Source organism: Leishmania panamensis, assembly GCF_000755165.1.
Source record: "Leishmania panamensis strain MHOM/PA/94/PSC-1 chromosome 32 sequence".
NCBI classification, from domain to species: Eukaryota; Euglenozoa; class Kinetoplastea; order Trypanosomatida; family Trypanosomatidae; genus Leishmania; species Leishmania panamensis.
This window is the reverse complement of record NC_025879.1, coordinates 984,179-1,011,917: the sequence shown is the minus strand read 5'-3', so window position 1 is coordinate 1,011,917 and position 27,739 is coordinate 984,179. Positions and strand designations below refer to the sequence as shown.

General features: G+C 59.1%; 8 protein-coding genes across 8 annotated transcripts, besides 1 other annotated feature; all 8 read left to right on the top strand.

Annotated features, from left to right (window-relative positions):
• Positions 1 to 14: 14 nt before the first annotated feature.
• Positions 15 to 920, top strand: LPMP_322760 (hypothetical protein; the record flags this gene model as incomplete). The annotated part of the gene is made up of 1 exon (XM_010703659.1): positions 15 to 920. The coding sequence occupies one exon, from the start codon at positions 15 to 17 to the stop codon at positions 918 to 920; it is 906 nt and encodes a 301-aa protein (XP_010701961.1).
• A 2,001-nt stretch (positions 921 to 2,921) lies between these two features.
• Positions 2,922 to 5,921, top strand: LPMP_322750 (hypothetical protein; the record flags this gene model as incomplete). Its single annotated transcript, XM_010703658.1, has 1 exon — positions 2,922 to 5,921. One exon carries the CDS (start codon positions 2,922 to 2,924, stop codon positions 5,919 to 5,921), a length of 3,000 nt encoding a protein of 999 aa, XP_010701960.1.
• Positions 5,922 to 8,296: 2,375 nt separating this feature from the next.
• Positions 8,297 to 8,883: a repeat region.
• On the top strand, positions 8,865 to 11,012 carry LPMP_322740 (hypothetical protein; the record flags this gene model as incomplete). Its single annotated transcript, XM_010703657.1, has 1 exon — positions 8,865 to 11,012. The coding sequence occupies one exon, from the start codon at positions 8,865 to 8,867 to the stop codon at positions 11,010 to 11,012; it is 2,148 nt and encodes a 715-aa protein (XP_010701959.1).
• A 1,270-nt stretch (positions 11,013 to 12,282) lies between these two features.
• LPMP_322730 (hypothetical protein) lies at positions 12,283 to 12,681 on the top strand (the record flags this gene model as incomplete). The annotated part of the gene is made up of 1 exon (XM_010703656.1): positions 12,283 to 12,681. One exon carries the CDS (start codon positions 12,283 to 12,285, stop codon positions 12,679 to 12,681), a length of 399 nt encoding a protein of 132 aa, XP_010701958.1.
• Positions 12,682 to 13,999: 1,318 nt separating this feature from the next.
• Positions 14,000 to 15,100, top strand: LPMP_322720 (hypothetical protein; the record flags this gene model as incomplete). Its single annotated transcript, XM_010703655.1, has 1 exon — positions 14,000 to 15,100. The coding sequence occupies one exon, from the start codon at positions 14,000 to 14,002 to the stop codon at positions 15,098 to 15,100; it is 1,101 nt and encodes a 366-aa protein (XP_010701957.1).
• Positions 15,101 to 16,739: 1,639 nt separating this feature from the next.
• On the top strand, positions 16,740 to 19,046 carry LPMP_322710 (hypothetical protein; the record flags this gene model as incomplete). The annotated part of the gene is made up of 1 exon (XM_010703654.1): positions 16,740 to 19,046. One exon carries the CDS (start codon positions 16,740 to 16,742, stop codon positions 19,044 to 19,046), a length of 2,307 nt encoding a protein of 768 aa, XP_010701956.1.
• Positions 19,047 to 20,153: 1,107 nt separating this feature from the next.
• On the top strand, positions 20,154 to 21,476 carry TTA1 (GPI transamidase component Tta1, putative; the record flags this gene model as incomplete). Its single annotated transcript, XM_010703653.1, has 1 exon — positions 20,154 to 21,476. The coding sequence occupies one exon, from the start codon at positions 20,154 to 20,156 to the stop codon at positions 21,474 to 21,476; it is 1,323 nt and encodes a 440-aa protein (XP_010701955.1).
• Positions 21,477 to 22,701: 1,225 nt separating this feature from the next.
• LPMP_322690 (adenosine monophosphate deaminase-like protein) lies at positions 22,702 to 27,519 on the top strand (the record flags this gene model as incomplete). Its single annotated transcript, XM_010703652.1, has 1 exon — positions 22,702 to 27,519. The coding sequence occupies one exon, from the start codon at positions 22,702 to 22,704 to the stop codon at positions 27,517 to 27,519; it is 4,818 nt and encodes a 1,605-aa protein (XP_010701954.1).
• Between the last annotated feature and the right edge of the window lie 220 nt (positions 27,520 to 27,739).

The following is a 27,739-nucleotide window of genomic DNA, read 5'->3' as shown; positions in this document are numbered from 1 at the left end:
GCAAAGCAAACAGGATGCGCCGTAGCTCGCTGCTGCTCAGTGGCGGCATGGTGGAGTACCACGAGTGGCACCTCCACGAGCCGCTGCTGCAGAACTACGAGGGGTGGCGCATTCTTGACAACCCAAAGTACGAGCAGAAGTCTGACGCCTACATTCACGATTTTATGGGCAGCGTCCGCCACCTCGACCCCATCATCGATGACCCACGACTGACGCACAAGCAGCGCGTTTGCCGTCTGTATCGCTGGTCGCTGAAGGAGATTCAGATGTGGTTGATCCAGCTCAATGCTCACAAGTTCAACCTCGCCTACAAGGTGATCCGGCGCCGGTTTGAGAAGTACCGCTACGTGACCGATCCGGCCACCTGCGACATGATGGTGCGCCAGACGCAGAAGTACCTGCGCGACAACGCAAACTTTCACTACATGCGCCGCAACAACTCGTCGCCCTGGGGCACGTACACACTGGCGAACCCCATGTTCCACCCGGACAACTCCCTCGTGTACGATCACTGGACGCACCCGGAGGTCATGTGGTACGACGATGCGAAGCTCCACCGGTGGACGGCGCATCACCCCATGTATGCCGGCCCTGGCGAAGCGTCGGAGCGCTTCGGCGACATGGATGTTGCGCCGCACCTGTGTGGCCTCGTGTGGGCCATATTCATGAGTTTGTTTGCCTGGTGCTTCTACCAGCTGCTAGGCGGGCCCGAGCTGCGGGGTGACAGACACTTTGAGGAGTGGACGATGCAGTTTGATGAGAACCTTGCTGGCGCTCTCTATGCTGAGGAGCGCAACTCGCGTTCGCGCAGCAGCGTGCTCCGGGGAGACTGGGACAGGATCATGGGTGTTGCTTCAACGTTGACCGACTACTATCGGAACAACATGTCGGTGGTGGACAAGACCAACTACCCGGCGTAGTAGCGTGCGTTACCGATAAGAAGGAAGAAAAAGGTGCATATGGGGGTCAAGTGGCTGATGGAGGGGCACTCGCGTGCTCGCCTTCTTGCTCCCACCCTTTCCTTGCGTGCTCACACGTGTGTGTGTGTGTGTGTGTGTGTGCCTGCTGTAGTTTGTTCTTACCGGTACGTTGTGCGGTGTTCTTTGACGCCTCCCTTTTTTTTTTCTGCCTCAGTAGTCTTGTACACTTGATACAGCTCCAGTAGTATCTCAATCTCAAGCACAATACGCTCATATTGATGAAGAGGAACTCATAGCGAGAGTGAGTAGTTGGCCCACAATGACACGGCAGCGCGGCGTCAAGGACTACGTGCGCCGTGTGGGTGTGCCTATGATTGGTATGTGCGCACCCTCTTCTTTTTGTTTCGGACACTACGTTGGCGCGTACCTTCATGTACCTCTCCGTGAGTGCCTCACGCGCTTCTGTGACTAGGTAGCAGCGGGCAGTGAACTTTGAAGACGAAGATCACACGCACATGGCGAGTAGCTGGTTAGTACTCGCAGTTCGAGTAAAGTGTGCAGCTGAACAGGTGGTATGGGTCGTTGTGTTCGCCTCCCTCCCTCCCTCCCTCTGTACCTTAGTGACGCCTGAAACCGCCTTGACCGTATTCCAAACTCTTTGCTCATGTTTCCCTCCTTTCTCTCTTACGCATCCCTTTTCCTACACTTCGCTGGGTGGGTGTATGCCTGCGCTTCGCCATGCTCGTCTCACTCTCCACAACATCATTTTCATTTTCTTTCTCTCGGTACTCCTACGTGTGGGGGACTCGTTGGCGAGCGGCGCCTCTCCCTCTCGTTCAATGCACCCCCCCCTCCACACACACACTGCCAATATCAAGACCGCTGAGCTCTCTCGGGAGCCCTGCTGCCTTCACTTAGACTCAAATTGCCTTTCTTTCTTGCTTCCTTGCTCTGTCGTCATTAGCTTCGCTCCCCATGCTAGACAGTGTTCACTTTTCCCTCGCTCTCTGTCTTTCTGTTGTCTGTTGTGCGTGCACATCGGACTGAGGGACGCAGTGAGTCGCTACAAGCCTTTTCAAGCGTTGGCGTTCATCGCTACCCATACCCGTACACACACCCACACACCTACACACACACCCCTACACCCACACACCCACACACATACACCTACACCCCCTACACCTACCCACACTCCACCTGTCCGGCACCACTTTTGTTTCGTCTGTCTCGACTTGTTTTTCCTTTGCTCTTCTGTGATTATTACTGGCACTTTCAGTTGATTGGTGGGCGTCGCCCCCTCACCCCCTCACCCTCACCCCGGCCCCCATTTGCTCTCGCCGCGCCGGTCACGATTCTTTTGGTGTCTTTCTTGGCTTGCGTTTCTTTCTAGAACCAGACAAACAAAAAATACGCGTGTGCGTTCCTTCGTCTTCCTCTTCTCTGTTGTTCTTGTTGTTGTTCGTGCTTCTCTCGCCTGGCCTTGTCCCCCCTCACCCCCCCCCCCCCCAGCAGCGCAAGTCAGCACCGTCACTGCCTCGCTGTACCGCCCTCTTTTCTAACTGCAGCAGTTCGCCCTCGCACTCACGCCAGCACACTTTGTGGACACTTTTTGCTTGTCTCCGTTCTCTTTTTGTTGTTGTGTGTGTGTGTGTGTGTGCTTTTCAGCGGTGGACACGTGCTTGGCGATCACCCAGCCGCTTGTTTGGCTCTTCCTCGCCCGCAGTCTCTTCACTCACGCCGTTGTCGTCGTCCCTTCCCTCTTTTCTTCCCCTTCCCCTCTCTGGCTGTTTCTTCCCTACCACCACGGCCCGCTTGCGATCTCCGCCCAGTTCTTCAATCCATCACTGGTGCCTCTACCTCGTCTGTCTTCGATCACTTTTCTTTCTCCTTTCCGCTGCACATCCACAAGTGTTGGCGCAGGGGAAGGAGGGCCGTGCACGGAGAAACGATACTTGCTGGGTTTCAAGCATCTTCCACCAGACACGCATCTACGAGGCAAGTATGAGCCAGTACACCGTTAGCAGTAGTGAGAGCAGCTCCTTCTGCACGAATGCGGCGCCAGATTCGTGCACGCGCGTTGGCACGGAGCACTCCGAGTCGGTTGTTGTGAGCATCAGCAAGCGCACTCACATGCGCCCAACCACTGGTGCGGCTGCGGCCGGCGGCGTTGATGAAGAGGCTGCCGACGCTGGCTGCAACGCAAGCACGCAGAGGAGGCCGTTGCGGTCAGCCAAGGTCGCCTCCGCGAAGATGGGGCAGGAGTCGCCATCCATGACCATCCGCCGCGTGCCGGTTGACTACTCCAAGCGTATAGAGGACCAGAAGGCACGCAGTAATGCGCTGGAGCGATATAAAATGCTTGTCCGTGGGAATCAAGCGGTGAAGTGCGGGCGGTCATCACCAGGCTCTGTTGAGGTTAAAGAGGGGAACACATCCTCCGCGCAGCGCGATGGGGCGCAGCACCACGCATGCACTGCATCTCGCGACTCCTCTGCCATCAGCGAGGCCGTTGCCAGCGGCGACGCAGTGGCGAAGGAAGAGGAACTGCCGCTGCCCGTGTCGCAGTCGCGCCGAAGCGCTGGTGGGCCTGTTTCTTCCTCAGGGTCTCGGCGGATACCGCCGAGTGCGAGCTCCTCGTCGTTCTCGGTGCCCGTGGACCGGCCTATCTCCCCTCCTGCAGATTCGGCCGCTGACAAGGTCGAGGGAAGTCTCACTGGCGACTCCACGGTGCCAGTGGTGCCGCAACTGAACCTCTCCAAGGTATATGGTCCGTCGTTACAGCAGACAGCCACCTGCGCCGCGGACGGGGCGGGCGATGCTGATGTGCACTATGTAGCACCGGAGTTGACGCAGCCATATTGTGTGTCGAGTCGGCGGCGGCGCGACTCAGTGCGGCCTGGTTATGAGCCTGTGATGGTACACGAACGCACCTCTCTTCATCGCACTTTGTCCGCCTCCTTCGCCCAGGCAGACGTGTCGTCTTCCACCTCGTCATCGCAGCTGCAGCCGCGCTCGCAGAACGACAAGGGCACCAGCACCACAACGCGTCGCGCATCCACTTCAGTTGCAGCTGCTCGACTGAGCGATCAGTTGACTAGACGCCGAAAGAGTGATGTGGCGAAGACAGTGCCGACGATGGGCACAGTGACAGGCGTGCCTCCGGAGCAGGATGCGAATGAGAAGGTCGCCGAGAAGGGGGCGGGTGAGGCCGCAGCCATGAACATCACCTCTGAGTCTCCAATTTTGGGCGATGTAGCGGCGCAGCGCTTCCACGATGGCGAGACGGGCGACATATCGAAGCAGGTGGATGGCGAGGAGGATGGGGCTGAGGGCCACGGAGCGCCTGCTGCCAAACTGGCGCCTGAGCAGGGACAGGAGGCGATTCTGCTCCCCGGCAGCAAAACGACCTTCTGGCTACGCCCCTCGACCGCCATGTACGAGATGACCGCCAGCATCGCCGCAAAGCGCAAAGACTACCACGGAGACGAGGAAGATGTGCGAAGAAGTCCGCACCGCCGTGACCAGAACCAGTCGCGCTCGTGCGCCGCTACCGCGAGCACCGCCAGCAGCTGCGGCACCCCCCGCGGTCGCTCCTTCACCACCGCAGAACCGAAGCCCCGTTTCACCACCCATATGACTAGCGTAGACCGAGAACGCTATGAGGAGACTCCCGCTGCTGTCGCTTCCGCCACGGCGAAGACGTATGGCACCATCTACAGCGCCCGCCAGTCTACCATCCACATGAGCCCCCTTTCCCGCCTCAGGCAGCCTACGTCGACGGACGCCTCCGCTGTAAATCAGACCTACGGCTTACCGCATCGCACTTCGCAACAACAACAGCGGCGTGCAGTGCCGCGGGTCTGCAGCCAGCGCAGCTCTCTAGAGCGTCGTCCCAGTACTCTCTCGCCGTTGAGTAGCGACCGATCGATCACAGTCTCGTCGGCGGAGCGCCACCGTGCCGTCAGCGCTAGGAGTGTGTCCACCCGTCAGCAGGACTCGTTCACCAAGCACTGTGCTCGTGTGGCGGCGCGCAACAGCCGACCTGAGGAACTGACCGGTGCCGCTGCGAAACCAGCGAAGACGACGACAGTGGCCACCTCAGCGGGTGAGGCTCCGGCAAAGGGGGGGGCCGCGGTGCCTTTGAAGCCTGAGGTTAACAAGAGGCTGCAGTTTGAGGTCGAAGCCGAACCCGTGCCGCGACTGACCGTCCCTCAGGTCACTGGTCGCGTTATCACCTCACAAGTGGAGCCGAAGTCGGAGCCGACGTCGCCAGTGACCACGATTCACGGCTTTCAGCAGCCGGGCGAGGGCTCCCCGTGTAAGTCTCGCCGGCGGGAGCATGAGCTCACCGCCTCCCCGCCACGTTCCGACGACTACGCCGACTTGGCGTCACGCCTTCTCACGCAGGACACTGCGGTAGGGCTCGAGGAGGAGGAGGCACGCGTGCAACAGGCGCGTGCGGCGCTGGAGAGCTGCCGGCAAGCGTGTCAGAAGCGCATGGACGATTCTCGCGCCTCTCCCTCAACGGGCGCCTCCACTTCCACCAACGAAGTGGTGGCCGCCATGCTGCAGGGAATTGTGCAGCAGACACGCCAGGTGCTGCCCTGCTACCTATGCGCAGATCAGCAGGCTGTCTCTGCTTATCGTGTGCATGTGGACCTGTGCCGCCCAAAGACAGAGGCCTTGTTGCGTGAGTACTACACCACCATCGACGGCATAAAAGGCATCCCTGCAGCGCTGCAGGAGCGCGTCCAGCGCATGGCCTCCCAGGAGGTGCCCATCACCACCTCCCCCGAAGCGGTACGCGAAGTCTTTGCAAAGGAGTGTTATCAATGCGTGAAAGCCATGCTTGTGGCGTGCCGCAAGTGTGGTGTCCACGTCCGTGTGCACGACGTCAAGGAGCATGAGATGCTTTGCGGTCGTGCTTGCTACCACAGCAGCCGCGCAGCGGAGCGCGTCCGTTCCACAGTGGAGCGCATCGAACATGGCTCTCAAGAGTAACACGCAACTTCGAAGACACGAACCAGAGGAGCTACTTCCTAGCCCCATATCTTTTGCCCACCAGCCGCCTTCGAGAATCTCAACTGCTACTAGAGCCGTAGCAGCGGCGAGGACGTGGGGTGGGGGGGGCCGGATGTGTAAGGTCCGCGTGTAGGAAGCTTTTCGCTCTTGATCACCATCCACACCGTCCCATCCATCCTCCGTCCTTTTCCTCTCCTCCCTACTCAGTGCCATCCTTGGTGTCCTCATCCTGTGCCTCTCTGTTCCGAGTAGGGTAAACACGCGTCCGTTGTGTTTGTGCTGTTTGTGTCGTCTCCGTACATAATTTTGCTGAGGCGTCTTGTCCCTGTTGTTTTCGTGTCTTTGCCCTTTCTCCCTCCTTTTCCGTGGTCTCTTCACCTGTTTTCTCTCTCGCGCGCGTGCGCGCGGTTGCCTCGGCTGTCTGACCACCAACGCTTCCTTCCTTCTTTTCTGTTTCACGTGTCTTTCTTCGTTTGATCTGTACCGATCTACTTACCCTGAGCATTTCAGGATGCATGCATGTGTGACTGCACACGTGTACGTGTAGGCCTCCCTAGAGTCCGTCATGACGGGGCAGAGGTATTTTGCCCATACGCGCACCTAACGCCCACAGCTCTACATGTAAGCACACACCAGCCACAGCAAAGGAGAAAAGGAAAACACACAAGGGGAAGTGCTCAGTGGTCATACCACACGCCGCACAGTTGCATAGCTGCGGCCGATTTGCAACGAGAAAAGGCTAGTTCAGCTCAACCCCCCCTCTTAAGTGCATTTCCTGCTCTTTCCATGTGTGCGTGTGTGTGTGTGTGTACGCCTGCGAATACACTGTCGTGCGTCTCCATTGCTAGATACTTGTACCCTCCACTAGTAAAGTAAAATCTCCAGAACTAAGAAGAAAAAAAGAAGGCCTAAATGACCAATACGAAGAGCTGTTCCGTATGCGCAACAGCGGCTCTCCGCCGCATCCGCATCCGCAACGGAGTAGGGGGCAATGCTGCGGCAGGTGGAGTCGAGAGAGCGGAGAGGAGGAGGGAGGCGTACTCTTTATTGCCACCTTTTCTCTTTCCCCCGACTCCCTGCTTATCTCTGCCCACGCAGATGCCGAAAAAGTATGAAAATACGGCCACTCTTGGCGTAGACGACTGCCGCCATTGTGATGCTTTTCCGAGGGCGAAGTGGCGGTTGTATGCTGCGATGATTCCTCTTCGGGTCGAAGCGCGCAAACAGCGAACCCCCCCCGATGTGATGTCGCTGTCAACACGGCGCCTTCTCATTTCGGGCACACTCCCTTTTTCACCTTCTCTCGTCGTTTCTTTCTCTGTTCTCTGCGTGCGTGTGTATATGCCGTTACTTCTTTGGCCTTCTCTCTCACGTGATTATTATGCAGGCGATTACTCACCAACAAAGCGCTGCTGTGCGCCATCGCCCATCCTTCACCAACGCGTGCCAGAGAGTTGGCACAACTGAATATTCGAGTTGTGGGAGACACGCACACAAGCAGCCTCACACGCACCACAGCTCCAACCGCATACGCAGGGAGGGAGGGAGAGGGAAGGAGTGGCGGGGGGGGGGTGTAGCAGTTCGCTCCGTGTGCGCACACATACACCCACGCCCACACCCGCACAGGCCCGCTTCCTCTTTGTGTTGAGTATCACTTGCGCCGAGCTCGCGGTGAGCGGCTCGTATGTGTGCACTGCGTACACGTAAAACAGCCGTTGTTTTTCTTCTCTCCCCTCGCTGTCTTTGGGAGTATGCGCACCCCTTCACACTACCGAGAGTGTCTTCTCTTTCTTTTCATCATTGATGATATCGCTACTGCCCTTTGCGCTGGTCATGGGGAGGCTTGTCTCTGTGTCAGTGCTTATGGGCGTCTCTGACACCATCGCACCGTCGCTCTCGGCGAATCCGGTGTCATAGGCTGCACATGTCAACATGGCACCCGCGGACACCTCTCTCCTTCTTTGCCTACGAATTTTGCCCGAGTACATCCCCGACGCGGTTTTCTCCTTGACACCCCCTTTCCCCCTCTCTTTCCATCTGTCTTTGACTGTTATGTGCTCACTGTCTTCATTTGAGGCCTCTTTCAGTAGTGAATGTGTCTTTACACCTCTCCCCCTTGCTCTCTTTGCCGTTTATCGTATTGCCGTCATCCTCTTTCGCGTGTTGCTTGCCGGTGGTGTACTGGAGGTGACCTCGAGTCTGTGCACACGCACGCTCATGCACCGACCACATTCTGATTCGCTGTAGCGGCAAGTGCCCTCTGTGTGCTTTGCCCTCTCCTTCAGCTTTTCTCTTATATTTTTTCGTTTCGTTTTTACCCTCTCTTTTCCAACCGCTGATGACAGAGGGGGGCACACCTCGGTGTGCGGTACCTCAGGCTCCGGTAGCTCTCCCCCCACTGTGTGTGGGGAAGCCACGCAACCCTCCTGTTCCTGCCCATGCCGAACCGCCCTCTGATGGTGGCGGCGGGGGGAGGGGGCGTGGTCGCGTGCCTGCAACGTGGGGAGATCAGCGCGGTGCATCGCTCCTGGGGTTGGGGCTCGGCGCTTGGGTGGCGCTGCATCGGAGCGGTCTGCGACAGTGAGGACGTTGCGTACCATCTGTGTGATAGGCGAAGTGTCAGCGCGAGTCGAATGCACCTCACCCTGCCCTCGCTGCCCACTGGCGTGCGAGCCTGAGCCGCCCTGAGCCATGCAGCAGGTGGCGGCCGGCATGGTGGGAGCGGCGACCTGCGGAGCGAGGGGTGGGCGTGGCTGACGGCAGGGCCCGTGCCTGGATGACCGAGGCGGTGCATTGCTCTAACGCGCGTTCTACGTCGTCTTCGCACGACGCGGATGGACCCTGTGATAGAGCCCGGTGTGTGTGTGTGTGTGTGTGTGTGTATGGTAGAGGAGCGCCTGACCTCGTGCTGTATGGCAGAGAATGGACCCGTTGAAAAAAATCCTTTGTCAATGCCGCAGTGCTCTCTTACTTCCTCCCTCCTCACCCCACCCCACCCAGACGTGTGCACTCTGTTTTGTGTCCTCAGTGCTCTCTTACTGTGCATCCTGTCCCCCCCTCTCTTCTTTCTCCGCCTTCTGCCGGCCCTTCTATACCTGCGAGACCTCACCACGTTTCGCGTTAGCCTTTCAGATTGTAGCAAGCAGCTCCATGACAGACAAGGGGGACGCTGCTCGCGCCTACTGCGCGAACCTTGCGGCAACGTACGAACGTCTGGCCCACGATTTGGCGATTCCTCTCATCGACCAGGAGTTGTACTCGTGCCTGTTTGTGTGTCCCCTCCTCCACGAACACTGTGCAGAAGCGCAGGCCTCCTTTGCAAAGGGCACCGGCACAAGTACGATGACCTTCTTATCCAGTGTGTCGACCGTAGATCGCCACGGAGATGCGCTCGTCGCTCTTGGCGGCACAGAACTTGTGGTGGCGGCGTTATGTGAGCATGAGCAGCAGACGCTGCTGGTGATGCAGGCCATTGCGTTGCGGGAGAGCGTGATGTCGCGCATATGGGGGTGCTGCAATTCGTACGACGACGGCCAGGCCAGCGTAGAAGCGGCGCAGTTCACCATGTTGCGTCTTCTGGAGGAGCACCAGATTGCGACACTACTTATGGTGGAGTCTGTGCTTGCGTGGCGCCAGGCACTGAGTCGGCCTTATCCATTTCTACTCAAAAAAGGTGATAATTACCTGATGAACGTCGTGCAAGACTGTGCCGCACTGGGGGCTACCACACTGGTGCGGTCGCTCGCCAATGTGCGTCTGGAGCACGATCCTCTGTGCGTTAAAGTCGATTTCTGCCGCCTGCTTCATCGGATGGAGATCAAGCATCGCACCCGCCTTGTGAATTCAGGCGCCATGTGGAGGCTCGGGCTGCAACCTCTCCGGCCCATCGCCTCTAGTCAACCATTCAGGGGCAGCACAGCTGGCAACAGCATCAGCGCGGCGTCACTGACAGCGGTGGCATCACCGCCATCGGATGCATCCTCTGAAGCCCGCGATGTCGCACCTGCAACGCGATCCTACGCGGGCACTTCACTGGACTTTCTCACCGAGGTGAGTCGGCTCGCTGCAGTCTTGAACAGAACAGACGGCAGGCGTCGCACGTCGCTGCCTCCTCTATCCACCGCTACATCCACCTCTTCGAGTGCTGCGGGTGTCTCTAACAACTCAGCTCCTGGCGCTGCGCACCGCCACTTTCCTTTTCCTTCGCCCCACGGAGACAGGGAAGCGCGGGAGCAGAAGCAGCGCCGCCTTCTTACTGCCACACGAGTGCTGGGGGAGGAGGCTTTCATCCAGCGCATGCTGATCGAGGAGCTCTACCCTTTGGCGCACGAGCAGGAGCGCTTTGTGCCGCTCTTGAAAGTGGCGCAGTTATTTAGTGCAGATGGCTTTGGGCAAGTAGAGAAGAATATCCCAGAGGACAGCTGGCCTCTAGAAAAGGCAACATGGTCGTCTCTTGCCACGACGGGGCGGCGTGTGAACCGGCTGAACTGCATGTCGACGGCACGAGAGGTACTGCAGGCAAATCACCTGCTTCCTGCTTGGGAGCGCCGCATGAGCAACAGTATCACTGATTTAGCCACAGCCACCAGCGCTTACTCGGTCACACCCACAACGTCTGTCTCACTACCTGCCGAAGGGTCTGTGACACCATTTCAGCCGACGGCCACTCAAGCGCAGCCGTGCAGCTTCGCCGCCACGACGACGCCCTCTTCTTGCCACTCAAACTCGTTCAAGAACTTTGATGTCGCTAGCAGCGAGTCCTTTGGGAAGCAACGCGAGCCCACGAGCTCACCGAAGGAGCGTGCTGCTTGTCGTTCCAAGCTCTCACCCCCCTCCAACTCAACGTCGCCAAAGTTCTCCTCGTCGCCTGCAGTAGCTCCGACTGCTACTGTGGTTACCTCCCAAGCAGGACCTGCGTCTTCCAGCTCGTCGTCGTCACATGCGTCTAGCGCCACGTCTTCAGCCTCGTCCTTTCAAACACCTTCGCACAAGCAGTCGCTCGAGGAGCTGCGTCAGCAGTTGCTGGCGGAACACCGACGCAACTCCGACCCCGCGAGTATGATTCACTAGAGCTGCCTTAACTCGCGAGTCGCTGCCTTTATCCTTGACTGAAAGATGAGGCGAAGCAGGGGTCAGTTTGGCACTCAGCGGGCATGTGACTGTAAGAGGGAGAGAAAGAGCAACCCCGTCGCGCATCGCAAGGAAAGGGTCGAAGCGCCTGAAAAGGGTTGAGGCAGCAAGAGGGAAGGGTAAGTCGGGTGGAGGTGCAAATGCTCGCCATTAAGTGCTTTCCTCCCCTCATGGAGCGAATCCTATACCCCATTCAACACTCAAGGCCCTCGCTTTCCTTGTTCAGTTCACATTAGAGAGAGGTGTGGGACGTTGTGACGTGAGGGACACACAGACAAAGTCCCAAGGGCACAGCAAGAGCAACGGCACACGTACCTACCTACCCACACAGAGGCCTGTAAATTCGAAGTACCCCTCCTCCCTCCTCCCTCCTCCCTCCTCCTCCTCCTCCCCCAAAGAAAAAAAATGAAGAGGGGAGGAGGAGGGGCGTGCTCGATGACCCGCAGCAGTTTTCAATCTTACAGTGTAGTAAGAATCACATCAGGTGCTGCAAATAACGAGAGTGGGAGGGGGTACGGAGTTGGATACGCGTGACCGCCATGCTCAATGCCTCTACACTGTTCACAGGGTATTCTGAAGGGGGGGGGGAGGCCTTGCCAAATTCCCTCTTTCCTATATGCGCGTTTCCGCGCCGATCTAGGCGTGAATGCGTCCTTCATAGTCGAACCACCGTCATGTGCAAGCAGATGACGGGAAGGTAGCCGCGCTGGTGCTTTTTTTTTCGTCCATTGCGCACCTCCCATTCGTACCCCCACTTGCGACTCGCCTCCTCTCTCTCCTCCTTCCGCTCCTTCCTTCTATGACTCACCGCTGCGGTGTCACACAAGACTTGCGGCACTGATCACTATTTCAACGCCTCACGGCTCCACCCCCTCTCCTTCGACTATCACGACCCGGAGAAAGCACGTGCAGACCGACAAGCAAAGCGAATACCCATCACCCGAGCTTGCAGCTTGCTTCCATTGTCGCCACACCGTAGCCCCTACGCTACATGCACGCGCTTTGTTGGCATTGTGCCTGGACGTAGCAGGACCCTTTCTGTGTGGACACTGAGGCGAAAGGAGAACGCGTTGGCGGAGCACCACGAGCACAGGGCCCCCCGTCCTTTCTTTTTCCCTTTCTTTGGGTGACCCACCTCTATCGCAGATTCGCTCTCTCTCTCTCTCTCTCTCTCTCTCTGTCTTCCTCTCTTGATCTCTTCTCTTTCAAGATGGCCGACGAGACAGAGCAGGCGCAATCCCCCTCTGCCGAGCTGGCGGCAGCGACGCCGGAGGAACAGCCGCGTCAGCACCTGGAGTTTCCCCCCCTTCGCGATGAGTCGCGCAACCCCCTTGACCAGGAAAAGTACGACCGTGCACGCACCCACATCGCAGGCCTGGGCCACGTTTCGAGCAAGGACGTCTTCAAGGACTACCGCCGCTCCTGGCTCACGCCATTTTTCGGTTCCAACGAGCCGGAGCCGACCTTCCAGGAGGAGGGTGCCCTGCACCCATGCCAAATCTTCTCTCGCCAGGTGCACACGTGCTTGGAGAAGAACAATAATAACTTCGCATTCTGCCAGGCACGTGTTGCGGTGTTTCAGCAGTGCTTACGTGAGTTCTCCCTGTAGGCCCGATGTCGATGCGCGTGCGTGCGTGCGTGTGTGGCAATGGCGATCATCGACCTGTCGAGTCTTGCCCCCTTTCGCCTGCATGCGCCAGCCTACTCGACTGGCGATTGCTTCTTTATGTAGGCAACTACTTGCGTGTGGATGTATGAGGAGGAATCAGCGAGGGTTTTGGGGCAACGCGGGCGGTATACGGATCCATCTTATTTTGGCTCTTTTCTCTCGGACTTGGCCATACCCCCCGGAGCATCCCAACTTTACAGGCGCGCTCACACTAGCCGCTCATGTATGCATACAGACACGCAGTCAGAGAGACGGAGGCACGCGCGGCAGAAGGCACATTTCTCAACGTGAGACGCGCAGAAATAGAGGGTTTTCAATGGTAGTACCCGCAGTAGTGGATGTATTCCGGAGGTACTTTGCTCTGTGTCGGTGGGCTTTCTCGGCTCTCTTCGCCCCCCCCCCCCACTCAGTCCATACTTATATGGCATCGTCGTTAGGCTTTCATACTTTTCTTCCTCTCTCTTTTCTTGCCCCCTCCCCCCTCTCTCTCACTCCCCTCCCCCGCTTGGGTTGAGTCGCTGTGCATCTTCTCGCGCCTGTCTCTTTTCCCTTTTCCCTTTCCGTGCAGCTGTGGTGCCTACTCAGCATGGTGTGCGCGCATGCATGCGTGTCTGTCTTTCCCCCTTTTCGCCTCTCCTCACTACCACTAGCAAGCGGAGAAGGCAGGTCCAGTCCGCGAAAGGACCGGCAAAGGGAGGTGGTAGCGAAAGAGGAATACGCGGACTATCTCCAGTCATCTCTGCTTCTCGCTGGCTCAAGCGCTCTCTCTCTCTCTCTGCCGTCCCTCAAATTTCTCACTGTCCCCCTCTTCGTGCCTGCCTGCCTTTCTTTCATTGCTGAGGCTTCTCGCGGGTGTGTGCTGTCGTCGTGCGTATATTGTCTTTGCCGTGTTTTATGTAGGATGGCGACGGAGCCTCTCTGCCACGAAACAAGTAGTGAGTAGTTGAGCGCGGGAGTCTTTCTGTCTGCGCGCGAGTGTGCGACTGCCTGTCTGCGGGAGCGTTCAGTACTCCGCTAAGACACTTGGCATGCTGCGTGGTGCCCGCGGATAGGCGGTCGCTTCAGCAGTTGATTTGACTGGGAGAACTCTTCTACGGGTGCCTACTCGTGCCATGCACGAGTCTCACTCTTTTTTTCTCGCTCCCGTGATTATCTTTGCCGTGACCCTTTACTTTTATCGATTCTCTGCTGCTGCTGCTGCTGCCCCCCTTCTTCCTCCTTCAGGTACACACACACATCCATACGGACGTACAGCACCATGAACCTGCTCCACGTCGTGCAGACGTCGTACGAACCGTCTACGTACATCACGGAAGGCTGTCTGTGCAACGGCAGCTCCTCTTTGGCGCTGTCCATCTCTACCCAGAACATCCGCCTCTACGACGCGCAAATGGCTACACATTTGGCGGATATCAAGGATCACACGCAGCCGATCCAAGACCTTGTGACTACTCCTGCTCAACCTAGTATGCTCTACTCTTGCCAGCGCGACTGCGGGGTTATGGTGTCAGACCTTCGTCAGGTACGAGCCGTGCACTTTTTGTCTGACATGTGCCACAGCGGTGCGGTGTGCAGTAGCATTGGCGTCACGCCATCCGCGCCGCTGCTCGCCATCGCGGCAGACCGCGACATCCACCTGGTCGACACGCGGACCTGGTGCTCGGTGAAGTGCCTAGAGCAGCTGCACGTAGATGAGGTCTCACGTTTGCGCTTTCTTAACGACAGCATCCTCTGCTCCGCTGGCGAAGATCAGATGATCAACTTCCTTTCAGTAGAAGAGAGGGTGATGGACGATGATGTGTTGCTGCAGGCAGTGAGCTGTGGCGAGGTGGTCACCAAGATGAACTGCTTCTCCGAGCTTGGCGTGACGGCGATAGTGGGAAGCTGCGAGAATGGCTATCTCTTTCCGTACGACCTGGAGCAGCGAGAGACGCGTTACAGTCGGCCGAGCTTCGAGACGTACCTTGTCGACTGGTGCCTGGTGTCCGGCCAACTGCATCTTGTCTCCGGCGTGCGAGACGACAACGGCGACGCCGGACCACTGCAGGTGCTGAACGGGGTGACTGGACAGACGCAGGTCCTGCCCAAGGTGCACAAGGAGCTCAGCCGTGTCGCCATCGGCCTCGGAGACCGCCTCATCACCGGCGGTGAGGATGGCGTGTTGGCGTACTGGAGGCACGGAGACTTGCAGCCGTCCGAGATCGCCACAGTTGTCGGGCCCAGCGCACGTCACACGGGTGGCGGGAAGGCTGCTGCGAGCAGTCGAGAGCTCGAAGGGCACGTTCGTGGCGGGCACGGTGGCGGTGGCCGTCGAGGCAGTGGAGGCCCTCGCCGAGGTGGCCGCGGCCGGCCCTACTGAGGTGCACTGGTGAGGCATGACACTCCGGCGTCCATTAAAGCACTTCCACCCCCTGTGAGTGTGGAGTTGCCCACTGGAACGTGCTCAAGCCGCTCGTCACGTGCAGTGGTTTGGCGCTTCCTCGATGAGCCGGTCGACACGAAGGTCTGAGTCGAGTGGACAAGGAGGGTACTCCTGGAGACACACCCACGCACCCATGCTAGTATTCATTCATGGTCAACACTCACTGCATGGCGGGCCTACGTGAAAGAGCACCAAAAAGAAGAAAGTGGGGCGGTGGTATGGAGGAGGGCAGGCATCCCTTTCGAGTCTGTTTCCCCCCCCCCCCCCCTCGTCCTCCTCCGGCTGCACTGCACTGCAGTGTGGTGGACCGTGCGCGCTTTTCTTTCAGCATGTGTGGGCCCCCCAAAGAGAAGCGACGGCGGCGCATGCCCGCAAGCAGGAGAGAGAAGACGTTGATGATCCACCCAGACGAGGAAACGGAGCGCCGCGTGCGATCAGCGTCTCTTTGCGGGTGTCATCGCAGTGCTTTTCTGCATGGGCGGTCGCCGTGTATATGGAGCCCTCGGCACTGAGGGAAGGTGAGCTCCTCCCCTCTCTCTTCTCGTTCTCCGTGTCGTGGACGGACCCCACGGATCGAGAGCGTCTTGCGCCTTTTCAAGCGATCTCCAGCGCACCCCTCGTGCATCTCCTGCAGGCTAAAAATGCTTCTTTCGGCATTCTACGTCTCTCTCCATTGTGTGTTTGCACGAATTTCTACCGTTTCCTTTTTTTGCATGACACCCTCGTGCGTGTGCGGCCGGTCGAGCACTTTACCGCTACATCGTCTCCTCTAATACCCACACACGTGCGGTCAGGCGCAAACTGCAGACAGTGGCCCAGCGACTCACTCTCCTTTCGGAATCCATCACTCTTGGGTAACCCAGCCATCGCTCAGCTCTGTGCGGTGTGCTGGCGCACCTTTTTATCGCTTTCGGTGTGCGCTTCTTCTCTCCCTTTTTTTCGGAGTTGTCCCTTGTGGCTTCTGCCTCCGGTTCTCAGCCGTGTTTTTAGTGTTTGTCTGCGCCTGTCTCCTCTCGGCTGTCGCCATTTGCTGCAGGAAGCACGAGTCCCCGCCACGGCAGCTGATGCTCGACGTGCCGCTATGGCGTCTCCTGCAGCAACCCCCGCGAGCAGCACACCCGGCACAATTTACAGAGTACAGCCCCCACTCTTGTCCGTTGCACTCCCACCCACGAACATCGACGCGGTGAGCTCAAGCCTCACGACCCCAACGCCGGAGCTGCACGTTCCGCTTCCCTACCCGACGGCAAGCTTCACCCCTTTGGATGCCAAAGACAGTTCTAGCGGTGGTCCTGCAGCATACAGGAGGTCACCCCGAGAAAAAGACTCGAGTGCCAGTGCATCGCAGACTGTCCCTCTCGCCACCTCATCAGCCAGAACGACAGCGCCATGTGTGCCTGTGCTTCATCTTGCCATTCGCGCGTGTGAAGATGAAGTGACCCCTGTTCAAACCCTGTACACCCGCCTCTTCCGCGAAGCAGTGGAGAACGCGCAGCAAAGGCTCAGCGCACGAGGGCAGCGAAGGGCGGCCCAGCAGCAGCGGGGGAAGGAGAGATGCACGCGCTATCCCCATGCAATGCCGTCCCGTGGTGGATCGACCGTGGGCCAGCGCTCTGCTTCTCCAGACGCGCCTGCTTCTTGCGCTAACGGATCTGCACGAGCGTTGCTGAGAGCAGCACGGACGAATGATGCGCGCTCTCCTCTGCGGATCAGAGCCCATGTGGACGGTACGGCTGTCAGCAGCAAGAGGACCGGGGCGGATCACACAGAGGAGCATGCGGCATGCGAGAGGCTCTACCGCAACGCCGCCGAGCGGGCGGAACGGCGACTGCGGGCCTCGCGAGAGGCACAAGAAGCGGAGTTTCAGGCCAACTGCACTTTCCATCCATCTTTAATCCTAGTGAAAGAGGGTCATCGCGAGCGCAGCACCAGCCAGCGAGCGCGTTCGCGCAGCGCTGGGGCAAAGGGTGTGGCAAGTGCCCGTGGCGCCGAGGCGGGCCTTGGCGACGGCAGCGGGGCTTCACTTCACCGCGCAACGGGCTCATCTGCCGTTCAGCGGACGCCGTTGCACTCGTGGCGGCAATGTTTGGCAGCACAGGCGGTGATGCTCGCCACCCGCGAGCGCCGTCTCGCCGAACTGCAGAGGGGGACCGGGGAGAAAAGTAAGCCGAGCCTCTACCCCAGAAGCCCTCGCACCAAAACACGTGAGCACCCGCACACGTACCTGGAAGAGAAGGGTTACAAGGGCCCCATCAACGGAGGGTCAAAGCACCTTCTACACTGCGTGAAAGGCAAGGAGATCCCTTCGGGGACAGTGGCGGGGCTCTCTTCGGTATTGCCGACAGGTCCTCAGCGTGGCGGCAGTGCACCATCCGCATCGACGCCGCCACTTGCCGGTACTTTGCTAGCGGACAAGCCATCTCAGCAGGAGAGCGGGTCCAGCGATGCGTCACCGGGGTCCTTTACTACGCCGCAACGACCTACTCCTGTCCGCAGCGGCGTGCAGGACAAGCGGACGACGGACCACACCAGCACTAACGCTATACCCGAAGCCCTGCCACATGTCTTTGGCCGCCTCTTCCGCGACAGCGATGAGCGCGCGTCGGCGCGGGCGCTCATTCAGCTGATGAAGGAACACGGGGAGGACACAGAGCTATGCCAGTCAAAACCATCCAGGAACGACGTGCCTACGTCGGCGCGCGCTCTTTACAATGGGCAACTGCGGCCCTCGGCGCGACAACGGTCACCAGGTGCGCCAGGCAGCAAGGACACTGCGACGGCGATTGCCCTTGCAATCGGCAACGCGGCAGCTTCTGAGAGCACGCCACAGCACCCAGACGTCAATCGGCCCTTCTACGCTGACCATACTGTCTTGGATGCCCTTTACGCAGAGCCGGAGGCACTACAGCAGCGGCGAGAAACTCGCCATTTCCTGACAGAGAACGATGCAGAGGCGTACAGGCACCACCCCTGCCTCGATGCACGGTGCCCTGTGCTTGCGGAGGATCGTGCCCGGCGACATTCAGAGGCTAACAGCGCAGCAGCCGAGACGGTGCGAGGACCGCGTTCCTGGTTCGCATCCGATGCAGAGGGAAAGGAGGGCATCCGCGGAGCACGAGTGCACTTCAGCTACCCCACCTTTGCTCAGCGGCAGATGGAACGGGACCGTCGGCGGCAGGAGGAGTTACTGACGGCGCTGCTGAACGAGGGCTGCGGCGACGGCCGTGAGTGTCGTTTCCACCCTGCTCTGCCGCAGGCAACGGAAGAGATGACCGAAAGGAATCGCAGCTACATTCAGGTTATAGAGAATGCAAAGCTTGCTCAGCTGCTTATCGGTGCTGGTGTGAATCACTCAGGTAATAGCTTGGCGACTGCTACTGCTGGTGCTGCCACCACCGCGCCTCCTATGTCTCTGTTGGACAAGCGGACGCCTCGTGCGCGAGGCATGTGGGCCTCCTCCAGTGCCACAGCAGGGAATGCAGCACTTGGTGACCGGGAGAATTCGGCGCCGTCAGCCATTGACAGTGCCGAAGGATACGAGGCACTCCCCTCGGTATCACCGCCGTCGCAGCAGTGGCACGGCGACCTCTATGTGAACACTGCACCTGAGTACGCAGTGCGGGCAGCAGGCTCGCCCGCGGAGCAGCATCGCTCTCGCCGCGGAGCATCCAACGATAGCGCCTGTGTTCACTCAACGCGTGACACCAACGGGCGGTCCGGTGCAGGTGGTGTGCCGAGGACACCGGACATGTCTCGGTTTGAAGGTGCGCTCGAGGGGGACATTGGCGCCCTGCGCATTGCAGCCACCGCCTCTTCGACGTACCTGCGGCAGTTGGAGTCGGAGTTACAGGATGCGCTGAAGGACCAGCTGTGGTGTGCTTGAACGTTTGTCAATCGTGTGAAGCAGGCGTACCTTTCGCAAAGAGAGCGTGCGCGTGCGGAGATGTGGCGGCCGGTGGCGCTTGGTGACTCGCTTCACCCCTCACTGCACCTGCGAGGGGAGTGTGCGCGGAGGGGATGGGGCTGGGGAGGGTAGAGAAGGTGGAGACGCACAGAAAATAGCAAAACGAAAAGAGCAGCAAAAGGGAGGCACAATGTCTCTGCTGTGCACGTTCTCCTTCTCGCGCTGCGTGTATGTGTGTGTGTGTCCCCTGCTCCTGCTATCCCCCCCTCCCAACTGCCTCCCTGCTGTCCATGTCCTGTCCTCTCACGTTTCCTTTGTCTGTCTACTTCCCTCTCCTCTTGTGCTCTGCGATGCTGCTGGACCCTTTACAAAGACGCCCATGTCTCTCCGCTCTCGTTTCCCTTCTCATAGAAGGGGGAAAGCCAGCCAAGATGCAGCCTGAAGAATGATGGCAGTATTGGAAACCGTCCTGCTTTATCCACCCTCCCCCCATTTCCCTGCGCAGCTGATGCAAAGTATATGTCTGTATGTTCGCGCGTGTGTGCGCATGCACGACTGAGGGAACCAGCGAGAAAGCACTTTCACTGTGACGTGCCCCCGTCTCCTTCTCTCTGTTTCTTCGAGACGTCGCTATCACATTGTAGAGGAAAAGTCGCAGCGAAAGAGAAGTCACGCATGCGACTTCGTACCGGCCAGCGGCTTATCCTCATCCCACGTGCCACAGACACCCGGCTATGAGCGTGCATCTGTCTTGCTCTGCCATCTCCCCTTCTCTTCCCTGTCCTCTGCTCTCGCTTCTTGCCGTTGCATCTCTCTCCTCTCCTCGTTCCTGCCTCGCCCTTGTGCACGGTGTGTGTCCAATGCACTCCGCAGACGACATCCGCAAACACCTGCTGCGTAGCACAGGGCAGCAGAGGAGAAGAGACCAAAAGAGGCGAAAAGAGCACAACACACAGTGGGCGGTGCGTGGACGTTTTTTTATCTTCCTCGGTACGCCCTCTGGTGAACCCTTTACATGGACACCCTCCTGCAACAGAGTGTCTGCGCCACCTCTTTCACGCCAGCAACGCTTCCCCAACACGCGCCATGACGAACAGTCCCGATAGGACAAAGTCGACGGCCGCGGCAGCATCGTCGGAGACGTGGCGGCGCAACTCTACAAACAGCTTCGCTGCGCTCAACGCATTCATATTTCTTGTCGTCATGAGTGTGCATTGGACAACGATGAGCCGTGAGCATGTAGAGCTGCCGATGGATCGCGTTGTGGCAGAGCTGCAGGCGAGCTGCTCCGATCCGGCAGACACCCCTTCTTTGACCCCTTCCATGCTCCCTCCCGCGTTTTACGGGCTGGCGGTTTGGGTGGACTCTCCGGCGTTGCTGCCAGGCGTGCACGTAGCGCTTGCACTGATGAAGGAGCGGTTGGCAGGCAGTCTGGGCAGCGCCGCTGCAGCTGTCCCACTCCCGACGCACACACTCTACTCCTCTGTGCGTCTGCAGTCGCGGATGCGGGACGACGTGGTCACCGCACTCGTTCAGGAAGCGCAGAGTGGACGCTTACCCGGCGCGGAGCGGGTGGCGCGCGAGCTAGAGCACTTGGCAAGCCAACAGCAACTCGGCTTGCCGATGCTGAAGCATGCTTTTCTGCCTGAGGTTGGCCAGGAGGTGGAACTGTTTGGCCTGTCGCTCTTTAGCGTGCCGGTGTCTGTGCTGCCAGGGGATGCAGCTAGTAAGGTGCAGTGCTTCATCAGTGGCGTGAGGCAAGCGTACTGCGTGCTTCCCGTGGAGGTACCGGATGCCTCCGACGTGGACCGCGGAGGTGCTGGTGCTGCAGCGTTCAGCAAGACGCATGTTTTGGCAGCCTCTCTCACACCTTCCTCGTACCGGCTGCGGGCCGCTTCACTGGAGGCCGAGGTCCGAGCAGCGCTCCTCTCTGTCACAACACAGCAGATCGACTTGGCCTCTTTCAACCCAGCCGACGTGGCGGCGTGGAAGCGGGCTCGGGAGCATCAGGGGTGTCTGTACACGATCGCCTCCGTGACGAGCACGTTGCGGTCCATTGCGGCAAACCCAAACATGGCTGTTCCACGAAGCACGGAGCGCATGTTCGCAGACTTGGAGCGCCTCGTGCAGTCCCGCTCCTTCCTCCGAGCTGCGCGGGCCGCCGACGACCTGCAGTTCCACCCATCGCTCACTCCACAGCTGTACATTCCGTGGGACCATGCTGTTGTCTTTCAGTTGATCGTGCTACTACCGATAGTGTCTTGCGCGCTGCTGACCGCGCGCTTCCTCGTGGAGGAGCGCCGGCAAAATCGTGCTCGCGCAAAGGCTGCTGCTGAAGCCAACGAGGCGAATAAAATCCCGGGCGAAGTCCGGGACTCATTCACAGCGTTGCAGAAAAAAATGTGTTGAACGAAAGAGGCGAGAGGCGCTAGGGAGAGTAATGCGCGCGCATTTCTCGTGTCGCCCCGTAGCTGCTGCTGCGCGATCGCGCGAGTTCAGTGTGTGCCACTCTTCATCTTTCCATCAGCTACTTCCGCACTGTGGAGCAGGCCTCCCTTTCTCATTCAGGCTCGCAGGTGGCATGCAGTCGATTCGCACCGTCGTCAGGAAGTACGCGATCCGTGCGCAGACGTGTGCATCTGTGCGTCAAAGGAGACCAGTGAGATGACGTTAATGATGATGATGATTATGATTTTTTTTTTGTATTTTTTGGCGGCGCGACGCTGTCTAGTCAAATCACATGTGAAGAGGGACAGATGTATCTGAGAGAGAGAGTCAATTTTCCCACGCGCACAGCCTCTTCCTCTCTGTCCTCTCCCCCCCCCCCACACACATTCAGACATGTGCGTGCGTCTTTGTTGATGTTTCGGTGCGTGGTGTGGGCGGCTGCGTCTCTGATGCAGGGCCCACCATATCCGTCGTGTATTTCTTCGTATGCAGGCAAGGTGCCTTCGCCTTTGTGTCTCTCCCGCCACCACTCGCGCGTGCGGCCCGTTAAGCAATCTTTGGTGTCGCTGGCACAGTATTTGTGTGGCTGTTTTGTTTCTTTTTTTTTGATTGGCCTGCACTGGTGTGACCCTTCCCACTCCTCTTTGCTGCATCGTCAGTTGGCCCTTCTTATTCACGGTGACAATACCCACGCTCATCCCAGCGAAGGCGTGTTGCCACCGGAGGTATCAAGCACATCCTCCTGCCAGCCACGCACCTCATTGGAGCAGGTCGAGGGTGCGCCCCTTGCCGCACGCTGAGACCCTCGCAACGGAGGCGCTATGCGTGTGTGTGTGTGTGTGTGTGTGTGAAGCGGAGTTGCGCACCCGTGCCTCCCCCTCGCTCTCTCTCTCTCTCTCTGAGGTGCGCCTACCTCACTTCTCTTGCTGCAGGCGTGATTGCGGTTTGTGCCTGTCTGACAGTAGTGCGTCTACAGCACAGTGCCAAGCCGTTTGCTGGTCTTGCGTGGTTTTCTCTACCATTTCAGCTTTTTCGCTCTCCTGCTCTGTGCCTCTTCTCCGACCTTCACCGCTTCGACAAAAAGCAAGACAATAATTGTCACCCGGGTACACCCACCACGCTTCTCCTCGCCTACCCAGGACACACACACACACACACACACACACACTTCTACCCAGTGGCGGCCATGGAGAGCAAGACTCACATACAGCCCAAGGTGCGGGGTGGCGCAACGTCCGTCATTGCCCGCCTCCTCTGCCACAAGTTCCCCCAGCAGTGCCACCCCAGCATTTCCTCATCCTTCGTGTCGTTTGGAGGCCCTGGCGAGTTGCCGGGGCCTAATGACGGCGACACGGTCCAAGGGCGCATTCATGGCAGGGACGCGATGGAGGTTTCCGAGACCGCTGTGGCACCCACATATCACCGCATCATGATCGATGGCGATGAGGGTGACAAAGACTACCTAAATTGCGTCGGTGTCATAGCGCACATCATCCAGACTCGTCAGGCCTACAAAGACACGGACCAAGGGCAGTTAGAGATACCTCTGACAACAGAGGAGCTGGAGAGGCGTTACTGTAGCACCGCCGCGGCTGCTACTTCTTCGGTGTCGGCGGCGTCGCGGACCGCATCCTTGTCGTTCCTTCCGTCCTTGTCAGTCGCTGAGACGCCCGAACACCAGCCGCCACAGTCTGATGACTCCACGGCGATGGCCTCACTCATGGGGCTCGAGTTTCGACACGGCGTCTTTGTCTTTGAAGGCATGCGCACTCGCGTCGTGCCATGGGAGCAGTACGTGCACGATATCCGCGCCGTCTACGGTGCCATCGAGAACGGCCCGTGTCTCTCCACCGCCCGCATGCGCCTCACCTCCATCGCCGAGAAGTTTCGCCTGTACCTCCTCCTCAACCGCGAAAATGAAGGAAGCTGTGATGCACTGTACCGTGACGGTGGCGTCTACGCTCCGTGTACGCGCGTTGACAATGGCGTAAACATGCACACTTCTGTTGTGGCGCCGGTGCTGCTGGAGCACGTGGTGACAACCGCGCTAGAGCAGCCACGCGTGCCCCTCTACGTCGACCCCCACACCCAGCAGGTCGTGACGCTGGGTGCGTACCTTGAGGCTGGCGGCATTCGAGACCCTCGCGCGCTCACGGTGGAGGGGCTCGGCTTGCAACCCACGCTGTACCGCAATAAGTACCTGCCATACGATCTATTCGATGCGAAGCTGAACCCTGCTGGGGCCTTTGGTGCGACGCTGCTGCAGGCACTCTTGTCAACCGACGGACCGAATCACGGCAACCTGTGCGGTGTACTTCTCCGCGCCGAGCTGGAGCAGCGCGAGTACCAGAAGCAGCAGTTGACAGCGACGGAAATGGCACTGGAGGTCTGCGGACACCATCCAGAGGAGCTCACGCGACTCGCTGCGTGGGTGCGTCGGCAGGGCTTCAACAAGTTTTCGCGCAATCGATGGGTGCTCGTGATTCAGCGGGAGCGCAACTCTGCGAAGGAGTTGGGGCCGAACCAGCTCCCCTCTCGCTGCACCACCGTTGGTGACCAGCTGCGACACATCTTTTACCCCCTCTTCATGGCAACGCTATGCCCGTACGCTCCGCAGTGGTCGGACGTGGCGCAGTTGTTGTGCTGCATCGGCGCCATTGGCATTCGTACTCACGCTGTCGTGCGCTCTGAAAATTTCAGCGCCACTCCTGTGGACCCCGACACGCTCCCGTGCAACAGTGCACCCCGCGAAAGTGGGCAAGTCGTCGACCATGGAGGCGCGGTCGCACACGGTGGTGGGTGTAGTGACTACTACTTCTTCTACTACGTCTGGGCTAATATGGTGGCACTGAATGCACTGCGCAAGCGCCTCGGCCTCAACACACTGCTCTTCACCCCATCCGTAAAAGAGCAGGCCCCGGCGTACGATCAGCTCGTCAGCTCCTTCCTGCTCGGTGACGTCGTGCACGACGTGAGCTCTCTCGCGAAAAGCTGGATTATGCAGTTCCTCTACATGTACTGCCGCATCGGGATCGTCCTCTCCCCCTTGCGTGACAACGCGCTCAGCACCGCGTACTTTAACAGTCCATTCCTGAAGTTCTTCCGCCAAGGGATGCGGGTATCGGTCAGCACATCCGACCCGCTGTACTTCCACCACCACGAATCGCAGCCGCTTATTGAGGAGTATGCCACCTTGAGCAAGTTGTGCTCGTTGACGCCGATGGATACAATGGAGCTGGGGCGAAACAGCGTGCTGAACAGCAGCTTCCCGTCAGAGATGAAGCAGGCTTGGCTTGGCGAGGGCTTTTCTTCACTGGGGGCGGAGAGCAACGACCTGCGTCGCTGCGGTGTGTGCGACTATCGCCTGCAGTTCCGCCACGAGGCCCTCGCGCATGAAGAGGCGCTGCTGAACCAGCTCCTGGCGAAGGCAGGCATTATGGCTCCAGGCGGCATTGGCTCTGGCGTTGCCGCTGGGGACAGCGCCGGTGTGGCGCTTTCACTGCACCTCATCCCCTACGCACAGTCGGTGCTGGTGTCTGACCTTGTCCAGCAGTCTCGCCACTCGCGCCGCATGAACTACACGGACCAGCGAATTGTGTACCCTCGCATCGACATCTACTACGGAGGCCATCGCTCAGGCCACGCGACGGACGCGGTGGCGGCCCTGCGGCAGGTCGTCGGGCTCCGTCGCAAGTACGTCGGAAACGCGAGCCATACGGCGGCAACTGACACTAACGTGCGCGTCGAGGACGTCTTCAGCACCACCCGCCAGTTCGACGAGGCGCAGTGGGAGTACAACACGTACTACGGAGTGTGCATCTTGTCTCAGCAGGGCAGGACGCCGTCGTGGCCGACGTTCCTGCCGACCATCACGGAGTTCATTCGCGACATGTCCGTGATTCGGCAGGCGGCCAGCTCAGTGGCTCTGCAGCGGCTCGCGACGCACCGGCTCAACCTGCTCGAGCAGAAGTTTCTGCTTCATCTCTCGATGAATGTCTCGAACGAGGCTGGCAAGAAGGAGGAGAAGGAGTGGAACAACCGCGACTTCTTCACTGCCTACAAAGTGGACACGAACGTGCACACCGACGCCGGCTCCAACGCCCGCACGCTGCTCGAGTTCTTTGTGGACAAGGCCCTGAATCACGGCGGGGACGTTGTGTTCGAGCGCGATCATCACCCCGTCATGCTCAAGGAGCTGCTGAGCGAATACGAGATTGACGTGCACCACATAACAGTCGACGAGCTTCACCATCACCTGCACACGCACACCGACCTGCGCGAGATTTTCTTGTCGCCGTTCAACTTCATGCAGGGCCGCTACTTTGCTGAGCTGACTAAACGCACTCTGGACATCTACGAGGAGGATGCCTTCAGCTTCGCCGAAAACCGACTCTCAATCACCGGCGCCTCCGCACAGGAGTGGTATGATCTGGCGCACTGGTTTGACTGCTACGGCATGGCTAGCTCACGTAGCCGTTGGATGGTGTGTCTGCCGTGGCAGTACCGCCGCTTGCGTCGAAACGGGGTGCTGAAGAACTTCGGCGAGTTTCTTGACCACGTTTTCCATCCACTGTGGGAGATTAGCCTGCACCCGGCCAAGGACACAAAATTCCACTACCTACTGGCACACCTGTCCGGCTTTGACTGCGTCTCGGATGAGTCGAAGATCGACCTGCCGTTGACGGACGTTTCCCCGCACGACTGGAACAGCGACTTGAACCCGCCGTACAGCTATTACATGTACTATATGTGGGCAAATATCACCTCTCTCAATGAGTTCCGTGCGTCTCGCGGGTTAAGCACCTTTACACTGCGTCCCCAGTGCGGCGAACGCGGCAGCATGAACCACCTTGTGAGCGGCTTCTGCTTAGCTAACAGCATCAACCACGGCGTTACGCTGGCACGGCACCCCGTGCTAGAGTACATGTGGTACATTGCACAGGTCGGTGTGGCGATGTCCCCACTCAGCAACACGGCTGGCGCCTCTGCCTACCTCGAGAACCCGTTCCCGGTCTTCTTCCATCGTGGCTTGAACGTTAGCCTGGCGACAAATCAGCCGCTGTACTTTCACTTCACGCGTGAGCCGCTCGTGGAGGAGTACTCGATCGCCGCGAAGCTGTGGAAGTTCGAGCTGAACGACATGTCCGAAATCGCGCGCAACAGCGTCTTGCAGAGCGGTTTCTCGGCTGCGTGGAAGCAGAACGCGCTGGGTCCGCGGTATCAGCTCCGCTCTACTCTTGGCAACGACGTTCGTCGCAGCCGCGTGTCGGACATTCGCGTTGCGTACCGGTATGAAGTCTACCACACAGAGCTGAACTTCCTGGACGAGCAGCTCACCGCCGGCTCTCCCGGCTTCGTAGGGAACGCATCACTGTCTGAGAGTGCGCCGACATCTGCTGGGGTAGACGCGAGCCGGGGACAGAAACCCAGACGCTTTGACGGTGCTTCTACAGTATCCCCAACCCCCGGAGGTGGGCCTGCGGCTGGTGCCGAATCATCTCAGCGGATGCCTCGGGCTATGAAGCTGCTGGAAGACGAGCTGGTCATTTGCGGGGATGCTGCGGTGGCGGACATTTTTCAGGGTCTAGTATCGACTGCACTGCTACCAACCTCCGCCCCCAACGTGGACAACTCCTTGGCGTGGCCGCGAACAGCTAACTCCAGAGGCGTGCATCAGTTCCTGCCCAGTTCTCCGGCACCCCTGCCGGCGCAGCTGGAGTCACGGGCGGCGCAGCTACGTGGAGAGATTCAGCGACTGGACGCGGAGCTAACCCGCATGCGAGTCGTCTCGCTGCAGGTGGCCGGTCAGAACAACTCGATTGCCCTGCAGGTGAACGCACTGCGTGAGCGGCTTCAGACCGAAGGGCTGGCCATCGTGGGCAGTCTTTATGGCGGCACGAACGAAGAGGAAACCGAGGCGTCGTCAAATGACGGGTTTCCAGTGACAGGGGTCGCCGCGGCGGAAGAGGAGACGGTGGGCGGTGATGTGCGCAAGTCGCTCTGAGTCGTATATGGTGCTCCATGGCCCCCGCCCTCTCCTCTCCTCTTCTCTCCTCTTCTCTCACGCCCTGCGCTGTAGACATGGAGCGCGATGCAGCGGGCTTATCCTGCGCTGCGTTGAAGTGAGGGCTTGGAGGCCACCGCGTTCGTTTGTTTCGTTTGCTTTCTTTTTTTTTTTGGGAGGGGGGGGGTGTCATTAATGTACAGAGGGGCCACCCAACTCG